Genomic DNA, 12,655 nt, shown 5'->3' with positions numbered 1-12,655 from the left:
GTTTTTTAAACTCGATATTTCCTTAGCTGATTAATGTATCCATAGTTCCTCCAATAAGTAGATGGATGTAGCTCCCAAGCTCTCTGACGATGGAGGTAAGACGGTAGACATTTCAATGGGTTATTCTAAGCCGAGAGGTGATGTACAAAGATAACTCGTTGAGAAGGGAGTGTGTACAGGGTTTCCTCAAGAGGTTGAGTTTAGAGGAACCTGCCATCTCTTGTTGACATACAACTTTAAAACTATGCAGAGTTGCCAAAAGGGGTTATTCAAAGATTCCCTACGATTGTGCGAAGCAATAAATATAACATCTGAATGGCCTCTGACGTAGTTTGAGTTGATTAAAATGTCTATTATACAGAATGAGTGCACACATATCGCACCCTTTATTTATAACAATTGCAGTTAGACCTGAATACGAATTGACATATCGATAACTATTAACTTTAAAACTAAGTAACCTCTTATTTTTCTACGAAGCTATTCCAAATCACGAATCTCTAACAATATTGGTCCTATTGTTAAATAGGATGCGTATTTACAATAATCGATTTACCAAAACCGGACGTTATCTCTGAAAATACGTATCTTCAACAACAATAGCAAAGAATGGAGATTTGATCGTGTTTTTAGGTGTGTGTTTTTTTTGACAAAAGTCAAGACAATAGATCGAGGTCAGATGATCAGAGCTATATCGTCAATAGATTATTTCTGCCTTAGCGCTAGCCTGTTGCAGTATAGTCCATCGATTGTTTCTGTCTGTGGGGTTAGCTCGTTGTGTTGCATGCGGAGCCGACGTAGCCCACTAGGCGACATATATGGCTGTTGCTACTTGGTGTAAACTTGGTATTCCAAGTGAGCTACACAACTGTATAACGATCAAATTACAGCATTGTTAACGGTGAACACCTGGTTTAGGCTGGCGCATAATCCAACACGTTGTAGTGAATCTTCTTGGGACCAAAACCGGCAGGTTTTTCTGGCTAGCCCTTTAAGCTAGTTAGCTGCTAGATTTTTCTGGTGGCTGGCTAGCTCCATGTATTATAGGTCATTGTCGTCCTCAGTGGATCAGATAACTCTGGTGGTATTTTAATGTGTGTAGTAGCCTGTCGAAGACTTGTCCACGTTGATCTTTAAAGTATTAAGGATGGATCTGAATTTTTACTCTGATCTGTCGGGTAGCTGTGGGCAGAATGTCGACACGGAGTTCTTAGACACTCAGGCATATGGGGAATACTCAGAGAATAAGGTAATATTAGCAGTCAACGTAAAAAATCATGTTTAATATAAAGCGGTTATACGGGTGTGTTAAACCATCTGTCTTCCCTACTTAGTTTCCAGGCAGCAGTGACAATTACCTGACCATCACCGGATCAGGGCACCCTTTTCTGTCTGCAGAGGTGAGAGAAACCCTGGTGCACCTGTACATTTGTGCATCGTTTTATCAATGATAAATGTCTTATTTAACGTTTACTGCTCACCGTGTCATTCATCATTCATGTCTCCTTTCTACCCATCCAGCAGACATTTCATACCCCAAGCCTAGGCGATGAGGTATTCGAGATCCCTCCGATTTCCTTGGACCCGGATTCAGCCCTCAACGTCGGCGATGTAGTGTCCCACTTTGGGGAGCTTTCAGATGGCTCGGACGGTGTGGTTGGACAGGTTGGCTCCAGAAGCCTTGTTAGCAACCTGGTGGTCGGAGCCAACGATCCGTCGTTCGCCTCCACCTTCGTCAACAGCGGCTCCCAGGGCATCGAACATCTGAACCTGGGGGTGATGAGCCAGAGCGGAGCTGGAGCTCTGCTTAGCTCTTCGGCTCTGGTGAGAAATGTAAAACGCCACTCAAATTGATTTCAAACTATGTTTGTGTTGCTCATACTGTATGACTTGGATGTCCACCCCAGAAAGTAACGGTCTATTTGGGACTAATCTAGACCACTCTTCTACAGGAACTGGGGAATTCGAACGGATCCCACTTCAGCAGCTCCTCGCCCATGACCATCGACGTGCAGCTCGGGGACATCGGCCACGGCCTCCTCGGCAGCAGCCAGCTGTCCACCATCAACCAGTCTGAGCTGGGGCTGGGCCTCAGTGCGGGCAACATCCTGCTGCAGACCAACTCTCCTGATCAGCCGCTGTCAGCCACCGCGTCCCCCGCCGGCTCCCTGCAGGACGACGACATGGACGACTTCCGGGTACGTCCCCCCCCCCCCCCCCCCCCAACAAGCCCTGTGTATCATGACTGACCTGTCAGTCTGTCTGTCTTTAATGGATGAAGAGCAAGCAATGAGGCTGTAATGTAGTGAAAACAAGCTGGCTGTCGCCTTGCATGACAACCATGCATGACGACGGCAAGCTTGTCGGTAGCAGATGGGCTAGTGCCTTGCTCAGGAACACTAGCTAGGAGGAAGCGGGGATAGAACCACCCACCTTCCGGTAGGCTGGTAACCTGCTGTACCTCCTGAGCCACTGCCATTTTGGGAAGGAATGCAGGGTGGGCCGGTCAAAGCCCAGAATAGGCGTCGGGTGGTACAGCACCATTAATTTTTTGCAGCCAGATGTGAGGGCACAATTCTGTTATGGCTAGGGTGTTTGGCTCCCAGCTGAAAGGATCTGGGTTTCGATCGCTACCTCAATGACATGCATCTCAATTCACTGTTTGCTATACCAAATTATGAAATGGTAAATCTGCTAACTGTTTGGTGCTTTACACACATATTATTAATATTTGCTTCATTTGCTGACGTGTACATGATATCCATAGTTCTTTTACACAGCAGCCATTTTGACATGTAATGGGATGGTCCTGGGGCACATAAATGGAACAGGTACTTCTAAATTGTTAGTGATTACACCAGTGTTTACCTTCAAGAACATGTCAAAATGGCTGCTGCGGAAAGGGCCTTCTGCATGCCTGAAGTAAACCCTTGCCATGACTCCTTCCGGGCCAGGCTACTGCATGTGTGGACGCTGCGAGCGGTCTGGCGGTGGCCTCCCTGGTGATTATTTTGTGTTTGTTTTCCCTTCCTCCTGCCACCACCACTCTGTGCTCTGAAGAGTGTCCTGGTCGACTCCCCCATGTCCCTCTCCTCTGCCTCCTCCTCTGGTCCCTCCCATATGCCCCCCCGCCCCACCCTGCTGGCCTCGGCCCCCATCCGGAGAGGGGGGGGCAAGCCGGCCACACTGGCCTCGGTGACGGCCCTGGCGGCGGCTGCTGCGGCCGGCAAGAGGGGCCGGAAGAAGAAGGACCCCAACGAGCCCCAGAAGCCTGTGTCGGCGTACGCGCTCTTCTTCAGGGACACGCAGGCCGCCATCAAGGGCCAGAACCCCAACGCCTCGTTCGGAGAGGTGTCCAAGATCGTGGCCTCCATGTGGGACAGCCTGGCCGAGGAGCAGAAGCAGGTGAGCCCCCCCACCCCTTTAGAAAGAGAGGAACCCCAAGGGGGCTGGCTGGCTGGCTGTTTGGTGGATGGATGGATGGATGGATGGATTGGTCTCTGCTGCTTGTCGACTGAGTGATATTTAACAATAACGAGCCAATACCGATCCTAGCTCAATGGCTAACTAAGATCCAACTAAAGCCAAAGCTGAATATATGTGATTATACATGTATGCCATTGTTGCTGCCACATTTCGTTGGGTATTGTTAAACTCTTGTTATGGATGAATAATCCATAAGTAATGGTTCTTTCTCCTTTTTACCCGCCAGGTGTATAAAAGAAAAACAGAAATGGCTAAGAAGGAGTATCTCCATGCGATGGCAGCATACAGAGCCAACCAGATGTCCCAGGTACCCAGCCCCTCCGCCCCTTCTCTTGGTCCCTCTCGTTAACCTGCTTGTCTTCTGAACCCCGTGGCCCGCTCCTCAGATTCAAACGTTCATGTTTTTACCCAGCCCTCCAGCGAGGTGATGGAGACCAGCCCCTCCCCCCCGCCCCCTGCTCCCCCCCCCGCTCCCCCCGTGGTCGCCATGGTGCCGGCCGCCCGCCTGGCCCCCAGCGGGCCCCTGGAGGAGAACACCATCACCAACATCTGCGCCTCCAACATCATCCTGGACGTGCCCGAGGTCACCACGCGCTCCCGCACCGGCGCCAACAAGCCCATGCTGCCGCCGCTGGGCAGCGTCACCATGACGACCTCCTCCTTAGTGCCCCCCGGCGTCACCAAGATCATCATCTCGCGGCAGATGCTGCCGGCGGGCGGGCAGGTGGTGACGGTGCTGCCCAGCGGCGTGCGCACGCTGCAGCCCGTGGCCACGTACAGCGCCGCCGCCCGCCTGCCACCGCCACTGCAGCAGATGCAGCAGATGCAGCACGGCCCGCCGCGCCTCCAGCAGATGGCGCCGGCACCGCCGCCGCTGCAGATGGCGTCCAAGCCCCGCGAGGGCGGTGTGGCCTCGGCCATGTCGGCCGCCGGCGCCGCCGTGCCCCCGCCCCCGCTGCAGATCAAGATCGTCCCCGCCTCCGTCCAGGGCGGGAAGGGCGGGCCCGTCATCGTCACCACGGCGGCGGCGGCGGTCCTGTCGGCCAGCGCCCTGTCCACCGCCGTGTCCGGGCCCAGCCTGGCGCTGCAGGTGGTCAACTCGTCCCACCTGGACGGCCACGCGGACGAGGAGGTGGTGGCCGAGGTGTTCTCGTCGGAGGAGGTGAGCCAACACATCAGCCCACCGTTCTACGGTCTAGGTGCTTGTGTTATGAATGTGGGGGGGGTTTTGTTAAGGCAGTAATGCAACTTGACTTGCATCGGGTCAACATTCATACCCATCGACGTGAATGGATAATGTCTGTTGGTTGATGATGATAAAACATAATTGTTACATTTACTTCAGTGGGTAAATGAAGTCAATAGAGACGGTTGTTCGTAACTCGTAGTAACCGTGCCCCCCCGACCTTGGCAACTGGTTCATTAATGTATCAACCTCCGGAGAATTGAATGCTTCACACCCAGAGCATGCAAACCCCACGTCCACACCAGCGTTACGGCAACTATAAATGGCTTGGAAGGTGCGTGGATTTTCCCCCGCAAACTTCCCCAACCCTACGTCACGGCGACTACAAAGCCTGCTGCCCTGGTATCACGGCCCATATGAACTAACTCGACTCAAGCGATAGTTTATTGAGTACCGTCTGATGACGGCGCGCGCTGCATTGCAACGTTGAATCCTCATGTTGGCTTGGGGTCCCCAGACGGACATGGAGGTGGGGGATGCCCTGGAGGGCCACAGCATGTGCGTCCGGGCGGGCTGCACCAACCCTGCGGTGGACAGCACCGACTGGGACCGGGAGTACTGCAGCAATGAGTGCGTCGCCGACCACTGCAGGTGGGTCGCCCTACAGCCAAGGCTCCGTCAAAGAAACCCAATTGATGGAAGAGGACGGTTGTTGTATTGGGCTCTTGAAACTCGCTTCCATTTGTAGAATGGTACTTCACGTGGGGGGCAAGGCAAATGTTGTCCTGTGTCTCGTGATTCAAGAGTTTATCAAATGCGTTGTAAAACACGCTAGATATGAGCCATTACGTTCTTCAAGGAGACGTATTATACCACCAGGTGTGAGTGTGATTAGCCCCATATGACGTCACTAGTGGGCGTGTCCACCTAGATCTGTGCTGGATAGATCAGTCTACCAGCCTACCCAGTCGACTGAAGTAAACTTGCTCATTTATCCAGCACAGATCTAGGTGGACTAGTGATGTCGCATGGGGCAGATTTTCGAAACTGCTTGTAAGGCTAATCACACTCACACCTGGCGGTATATGTCTCCTTTAAAACAAGCCACACGTGATCTATGTTGGTATGAAGCCATTAAAAAAAAACGGCTAAAACACAGAATATAATGATAATGGGTACATTTTTATATCAAACATAATTCTGGCGTTTGAGTTCTTCCACCTGATTGGAGGCTTGTACCGCCTACAGATTTTGAGACGAATAAAGCACTGCTCTGGTTGACGAATTATGATGGTTGTGTTAGACACCATTTATGTTGCTTTAGATGCAGCCGGTGGTTGGACAAAGTGATGCATGATGGAGTGAACTGCTAAATGCATCTTACAGAAACATGCCTGTCTAGTATGTACGCATTCATAATAACATACTTTGGTTTCTTCTCTCTCAGGGATATCTTCATGGCTTGGTGCTCCATCCGCAGTCACAACATGGGCACGGTGAAATAAAGACGGTGACAGTTGAAACGGGACTAAGACTAAGACACCCCCCTCCCTCCCCCAGACTGAGGACCTTCAGTGAGAACATCCTATTTCTGCACACCAGACACTAACATCAACACCTTCCCCTCCAGTCTTCTGCTGAGCTTGAAAACAAACACACCGAAAACAGGATTTTCTTTTATGACTAGTCGTGACTTTATTTTTATCGTCCATATGTTGCTGATGTGAGAAAATAAAAGCGAATCATGGTTGCGCCCTGTTGACTCTAGGGAGAAATTACAGTCAGATACCTTATTTGTACTTAGTCAGCTGTGTGTGTGTGCGTGTGTGGGGCTCTATGGTGAGCATGATGTATATGTATTTTAAATGCAGGAAAAACGTTTTTCAGTCAGTTTTCACCCAGTGGGCCGGAAGACCAGCATTTAAACAATCCTATTTTATCATTACTGGATTCTCAAAATAATGGAATTTAGCAACGGGGCACTACAAAGGATTTATTTTATACAACCTTAATAACCGAGAAGCTTAAATGTATTTGTTTTCTGTTACAAACGTATGAGAATCCGAAAAGCTACTTTTTTTGTAAATGTGAAAAAAGTCGTATGGTGGTCTCTTGCCGAAAGGAGAGGGTAGTTCAGTGTTAAAGCCGCCGCCCCCAAGCGCCCGGTCTGCTTTAGTGAGGGAACCATTTGTAGCAGCAGATGGATCCTGTATAATGTATCTCCACTCGTTATACAAAACCACCTCCTGGGGGAATCGGAGCGTTGTCCGACGGCTCTCGGTTTGAGTCCCTGACTGAAACCTTCTGCAGTGTTTCAATGTAGTAGAACGGAACTTGAGAAATGTAGTTTTGCGCCCCAAGAAAACCGTTTGTATGATGGAGAAGTTTAATCTTTTGTATGATGGCTGGCGGCCCCCTGATGGTTCCATGTCGAGTGCCAGAGGGTGGATCTGTACAAATGTTTGTTTTTGACTTTCGTTTTTTCGAAATAAATGAGCAAGAAGAAAAATGAGACTCAAAGGCATTTCTTGTTGCTTGGGAATAGTTAGTTATTTAACAGCTGTGATTGGACTTAGGTTTATTTAGCAGGTAGGCGTACAGAAACATTATTTTAGGTCCTGCCATCCAAAGTAGATATTAGGTGTGTCTGTTTAGCAGGTTTATGGGTTATTGTGTGTTTGTCTTCTTATGACTAGGAAGCATACCATGAGATTAAAGAATGTTTTGTACCGGTAATCATAAGTTTAGACATTTAGTTATCTTTAATAGTATTAATTTTGTCTTTTCAAATATACATTTTGTTTAACAGCTGTACAAATTCCCCCAGTTCTTTTTTTACTCTGTTTAAAAGTGAACATTAGTCCTAAAACCCAGGTGGACAGGAAGTGGAAGTACATCAAGAACTTCCTGTGTGCAAAACATTTCTTGCTGATGGTGAGACAGCCCAAATTAAAATTGATAGCCAAGACTGTTATTAAATTGTGAAAGGATGCATTTTGTTTGTGCACTTAATTACGTTGGGAACAATGTTCATATTGTATCTCAAGTCAAGTTCAGAAAACAAGTTATCCTAACGCTGTCATAGCGTCTTATCAAAAGTGATTCATCTTTTAGATATTCTTTACAAATACTAAAGAAATCCCTGAGAAAAAATATCATTGCTTCAAATATCAATTTGAAGTAAAAGATCAAAATCAAATAAACAAATATTCCTCCACCTTAATCTGTGCCAACACTCTTTTGAACAGTTTTGTTCATATCCACAAATAGAGCAGTTCCTGCAAATAAAATCCAAGCAATACCCGTGCTGTAAAGATCGCTGTGCTAATGTCCAGTCATAGTCTGTTGGTAATCCGGATATACTTCATATTCACGAGGTAATACATTCAACTCTCCCTGACTGGAGAACTGCAACCTTCATGATGAATTCATCGAGAACCACTAGGGGGCGACACCCTCCTGAGTCCCATCATGGCTGCACTAAGAGCCGTTGGCTACCCGGTGTCGTGGCTGGTTGTCCGAGGTGGCTCCCAGGATCCTAGCTCTGCTGTGGGGGTCTAAACTGTAAAGCCCCAGCCCCAGCCCCAGGCACACAGGCTCCGTCATCTGGGCGTGGAACTCGTGCAGCCTGGTGAAACCCCCATTGGCTCCAACCCCGGAGAAGGTGATGGATCCCTTCCTAAAGTCCACGGCGACGGCCATGCGCTTGGCCTTCGAGGCCGCGGTCAGCCTGGTCCGGACGCGCCTGTGCACGGCGTACAGCGGTTCCCCGTCGCCCTCACGCACGAGGCTCCAGGACCGCGAGTCATCTCCGAAGGCGCTGCTGCCCTTGCGTGGGATGCCCTTGTGGGTCACGGCGACCTCCCAGTGCCCCTCGGCCTCCACTATCCATGTGTGGTTCCCGGCGCCAAAGCACTGGATGGAGAGGATCTGGGAGATGTCGTCGAAGCGGGTGTCGAGGACGGGGTAGTCGAGATGGGTCATCACCAGCTGCGCAGACCGCAGGTCCCCGGACACCCAGATGTGAGGATTGGCGGTGCCCAGGTCCAGCGTGAGAGGAACTTCTGGATGGACCGGGTGCCAGGGAGAAGGGTATAATGGAGAGAAAACCGTTTTAATTTTTGAGTTTAGGTTAACAAAAACTCTTTGGAATCAATTATCTAATACAGATCTAAGAGTTGTTGATATCTTAAAATTATTTTAAAAAATAACAGTTTAACACTGAGCTTAACCGTCCAGCGCCATCACCATAGACACCATTTACTTTTCTTGACTAAAATAATGAAAATGCTTGCTTGAATTCCTATGCATGTCAATTATGGCACCCATTGCACTCCTAACAATCCCTGAAAGGAGGGATCCCCAACTCTGTGTTCATTCTTGAGATCTCTTCCATGCTAATTAAGGGGAATTTTCTTGCCCTCTGGGGGGATACGGCCAGATGGGTGTCATTATTGAATGGCCTGTTAAGCCCCTTAAGACTGTAACTGTGATCAAGGTCAATACAATGAATTGACTTGTCTTACCTTGATTTGTCTTACCTTGAGCTTCATTCTCAGGGTCTCTGCGAAGATGCAGAGGATTTTCCACGAAGAGTTCTGCGTCAGTATTACGAAAAAGGTAATTGTTTAATATGTAGTGTGGCACCCGCCATGTTCAGTACATTCTGTACGATGACACGCTGTGTATCTCTGTGTTAAAGATGGAGAGGTCCTCACACACCAACGTGTCCTTCTCACCTGCGACGGTGGAGTAGATATCATGCAGACGTGCCTGCTGGCTCTTCACGGTGTCTGTGAGCGTCTGGTTGTCCACTGAGAAACTATACGCTGGATGGTTACGGCGGATTGGTGGATTAGCACATGGGTGCATCCAATCAAATGAGAGAGGTAAGAAGAGATGAATAGACCGTTAAAATATGGTCAATACCATTTTTCTATACTTCAAATAAATGAACCGTTGGGCACAGAACGGACACAATGCAGATATGTATTCAATTACTAAATCCAAAATATAATTTACCTCTTTATTATGATATATTATTATTATTATTATATAATATTAAAAATACATGTATAAGCGTATAAATACCAGACGGATGGAATATTCCTTGTTGCTTTTTAAATGGAGCGTTAAAGGATTCTAGTATTTCAATGTTTGCCTGCGAGGTCCTCTTACAGTAGTACACTACGATGATCCAGAGGCAGAGCAGGATCACGGTCACGCTGTTGAGGGAAGAATCTCCCGGCTTGCGTTTCACTTTCTGTTAGAAAGAGTACACACAAGAGGACGTCAGTTACAATCAGTCTGCTGTTACGAGGCATTTAAGCGTACATTCGGTCGGATGTTACCAGGCATTTAAAATTACATTGGATCAGGTGATGAAAATAACACATCATTTAAAAAGGAAAAGTAAGCATATATCCTCGAAAATTCAAAGAAAATCATTTCAAATTAAAATTAATTACATCTTAAAGGTAAAATAAATGTCAAATTGTTAATTAATTTCAGATTAAAAACTATTTAAATAATTTCAAGTTAAATTAATTCCACATCAACTCTGTGACACTCAATTTCAAATAAAATGTGAATAAAACATTTCAAATGAAAAGTTCCCTTCTGTTCAGGTTTCTCACGTCATTGTCAATGTCGTCCTGTAGCTTGTTGATTTGACCCTCGATCATTTGAAAACGTTGATCCATATACTCCTGTAATTGACACACACACACACACGCACACACACACAAAGTGAGCTTGTGGATCAAGGTAATACAGTACTTTCACACAAACCTCAACCTCCCCCTCCTATTCAATGCTTCACTCCGCAGCACATTGACATCGACTGATTCACATATTCCATCCTTCTTATTCTTTAACTTGTTCACTGTAGCCTCAACAACTGCTGCTTGTTGTTGACTGAATGCAGACATAAACAACAGATAACAATACAAAACAAAAATGTTGAACATATCACATAAAGCTAATTACGCACTTATGGAGCCCCGGCTCTAGCGAAACAAATCTGAAGCGAAAGAAAGTGAGATGCCCCGTTCACCCAGATCAGAGTTCAAGTCTGATGTCTGTGACTAAAGTGTGGAACACACTGGCCCAACCGTTGGCCATCTGAAACGTTTGGTGAGAGTTTGGGAAAAAATATTAGAACCGCGCGGATGGTGTCTTGCCGATTCAACTTAACAAAGTCTGAAAGCGTTGGTGGTCGGAGGATTGGCGGCATTGGATACTCTGATTGGTTGTGTGCTAGCAGCACACAACCAATCAGAGTTGTGTGCTGCTAGAACACAACCAGCGAATCAGTGCGGTGTGTTGGAGAGGTGGACTAGCACCACGAGACTAGCGCCACCCGATGTCAGAGAGACTTATTGCATTGCGCGCAAGTGCAGAACATATACGGTACTGTATACATATATAGTATACTTGGCAGTAGTGTTCGCGGTATGTGTCAAGGCAATTTTCTGCCAAACGGGTCAGACGAGAGGCAACGGAGTGGTTGGGTCGGATAGGGGCAGTTGGCTGTTGGCTTGAGTCTTGTTTGTGTGTAAAACCCTGGTAGGGTTGTGGGGGGGAACCCCACTGACTTAAAGAACCATTACCGTCATCCTCCTGCCGAGGGCGCTGGCCGCGTCCGTCACTAGCGCGCTCCGCTTGCCCTCCAGCGTGCAGGCGCTGCACACGTAGCGCCGCGATGTGGGGCAATAGTAGCGCAGCACCTGGTCCTCGTGTTGCGGGCACTTCCTATCGGGCAGGTCGGCCAGCGGGGGCACCAGGAGGTGGGCCGCGAAGGCCCGGCGCTCCAGGTGCGTCTGGACATGCTCGCTGCACAGAGACACCTCGCACTTCAGACATGTCTTCACCGCCAGAGGCTTGTCGTCATCGTCGTCGTCGTCGGGGCAACAATCGCAGTACACCTTTGCAGCCTTTTTCTCCTGGGGAAGAGGAAATGTGACGACTTAAACGACTGTTCTGATTGGCTTAAGACCAACGGATGTAAAGTAACATTGTTTTTTTAAGTATATGAGCAGCTTTCGACTTTGCTTGCAACATCAGCTTTTCACTACAGATGAGATTATGCAAATCAAAATAAAATTGGTCATGTGGATATGATAACCAAGCAGTTAAGAAAATACTGTCTACATTAGCCTACTGTCATTATCATTAGTCATTTAGACATTAGCTGTACCTGTACCACAATATTAAATCAATCAAAGTATCGTAATGATAATAATATATGGTTGACGACATCACATGATGAGCATGTTTTTCAACAACCCAAACTCATAACCATGGATGGCCAGTCAGAGGCGGAGAGAGGCAACTACACAAACAACGACATTTACAAAACACGAGATAACGAGGGGCTCCTCTTCATCTGGGCCTACCATCTGCTTCAAGGTCTCCTTGAAGTCGTCAACGATGCTAGCCAACGCGTAACTCTTCTGGACCTCCACGATCTTCCCGAAATAGGCCCTGCAGTCCGGGCAGCGGAAGGGCAGCTCCGTGGAGTGGCCCACCATGCTCTCCAGACACGACATGCAGATGCTGTGGCCGCACTGCAGTTGGCGCGGCTCGGTAAAGAGGTCCTGGCACACCGGGCACGTCAGCAACATCTCGAGCGGAGTCTTCTCTCGATCGTCCATCTTCTCAGCGGATTTCTTCGTTCAGGAAGTCAATGGAGAATTGGAGAGGGGGGTTAGCTACCTGTCGCAATGTTTAACTAGCAAATTAAACAGACCGCACTCGCTCTCTTGGTTCTTGACCGCGATTAAGTTGTGGAAAATGACATCATACGTGTTAGGTAATTGCATGACTCAATAAATGAATCAATTACTGACGAATCTACAAAATTCGCATGTCGTCTTTATGTGACAAAGATATCAGAAGCGAAAGCAATGTTGTGACTGGCAGTTCAGTTCCTGGTGGGGCGGAGCCAAAAGTTTTCAGTTTGTTTAATGCTCGGTGCGTGAA

General features: G+C 48.0%; 2 protein-coding genes across 10 annotated transcripts; one reads left to right on the top strand and one right to left on the bottom strand.

The window, feature by feature from the left end:
* The first annotated feature begins 3 nt into the window (after positions 1 to 3).
* On the top strand, positions 4 to 8,130 carry tox4a (TOX high mobility group box family member 4 a). 6 transcript variants are annotated; one of them, XM_056596066.1, is made up of 9 exons: positions 4 to 95; positions 1,335 to 1,400; positions 1,525 to 1,824; positions 1,938 to 2,198; positions 3,061 to 3,405; positions 3,713 to 3,793; positions 3,899 to 4,648; positions 5,190 to 5,323; positions 6,120 to 8,130. In XM_056596066.1, the coding sequence occupies exons 1-9, from the start codon at positions 90 to 92 to the stop codon at positions 6,175 to 6,177; spliced, it is 2,001 nt and encodes a 666-aa protein (XP_056452041.1). In that variant the 5' UTR covers positions 4 to 89; the 3' UTR covers positions 6,178 to 8,130. The 6 variants fall into 6 exon arrangements, with proteins under 6 accessions (XP_056452041.1, XP_056452040.1, XP_056452037.1 ...); XM_056596065.1 differs by having other exon boundaries at positions 1,522 to 1,824; XM_056596062.1 differs by lacking the exon at positions 4 to 95 and adding an exon at positions 1,148 to 1,249.
* On the bottom strand, positions 6,262 to 12,611 carry LOC130387099 (E3 ubiquitin-protein ligase Midline-1-like). Of its 4 annotated transcripts, none has more exons than XM_056596071.1 (7): positions 12,070 to 12,598; positions 11,284 to 11,616; positions 10,309 to 10,380; positions 9,851 to 9,935; positions 9,412 to 9,501; positions 9,199 to 9,270; positions 6,262 to 8,733 (listed from the first exon to the last, which is right to left on the bottom strand). In XM_056596071.1, the coding sequence occupies exons 1-7, from the start codon at positions 12,325 to 12,327 to the stop codon at positions 8,153 to 8,155; spliced, it is 1,491 nt and encodes a 496-aa protein (XP_056452046.1). In that variant the 5' UTR covers positions 12,328 to 12,598; the 3' UTR covers positions 6,262 to 8,152. The 4 variants fall into 4 exon arrangements, with proteins under 4 accessions (XP_056452046.1, XP_056452048.1, XP_056452045.1 ...); XM_056596073.1 differs by having other exon boundaries at positions 6,302 to 8,733; positions 9,214 to 9,270; XM_056596070.1 differs by having other exon boundaries at positions 6,305 to 8,736; positions 12,070 to 12,611.
* Positions 12,612 to 12,655: the final 44 nt, after the last annotated feature.

Source organism: Gadus chalcogrammus, chromosome 8, assembly GCF_026213295.1.
Source record: "Gadus chalcogrammus isolate NIFS_2021 chromosome 8, NIFS_Gcha_1.0, whole genome shotgun sequence".
In the NCBI taxonomy this organism is placed as follows: Eukaryota; Metazoa; Chordata; class Actinopteri; order Gadiformes; family Gadidae; genus Gadus; species Gadus chalcogrammus.
The sequence above is the reverse complement of the archived record's forward strand: the minus strand, read 5'-3'. Positions and strand labels throughout refer to the sequence as shown.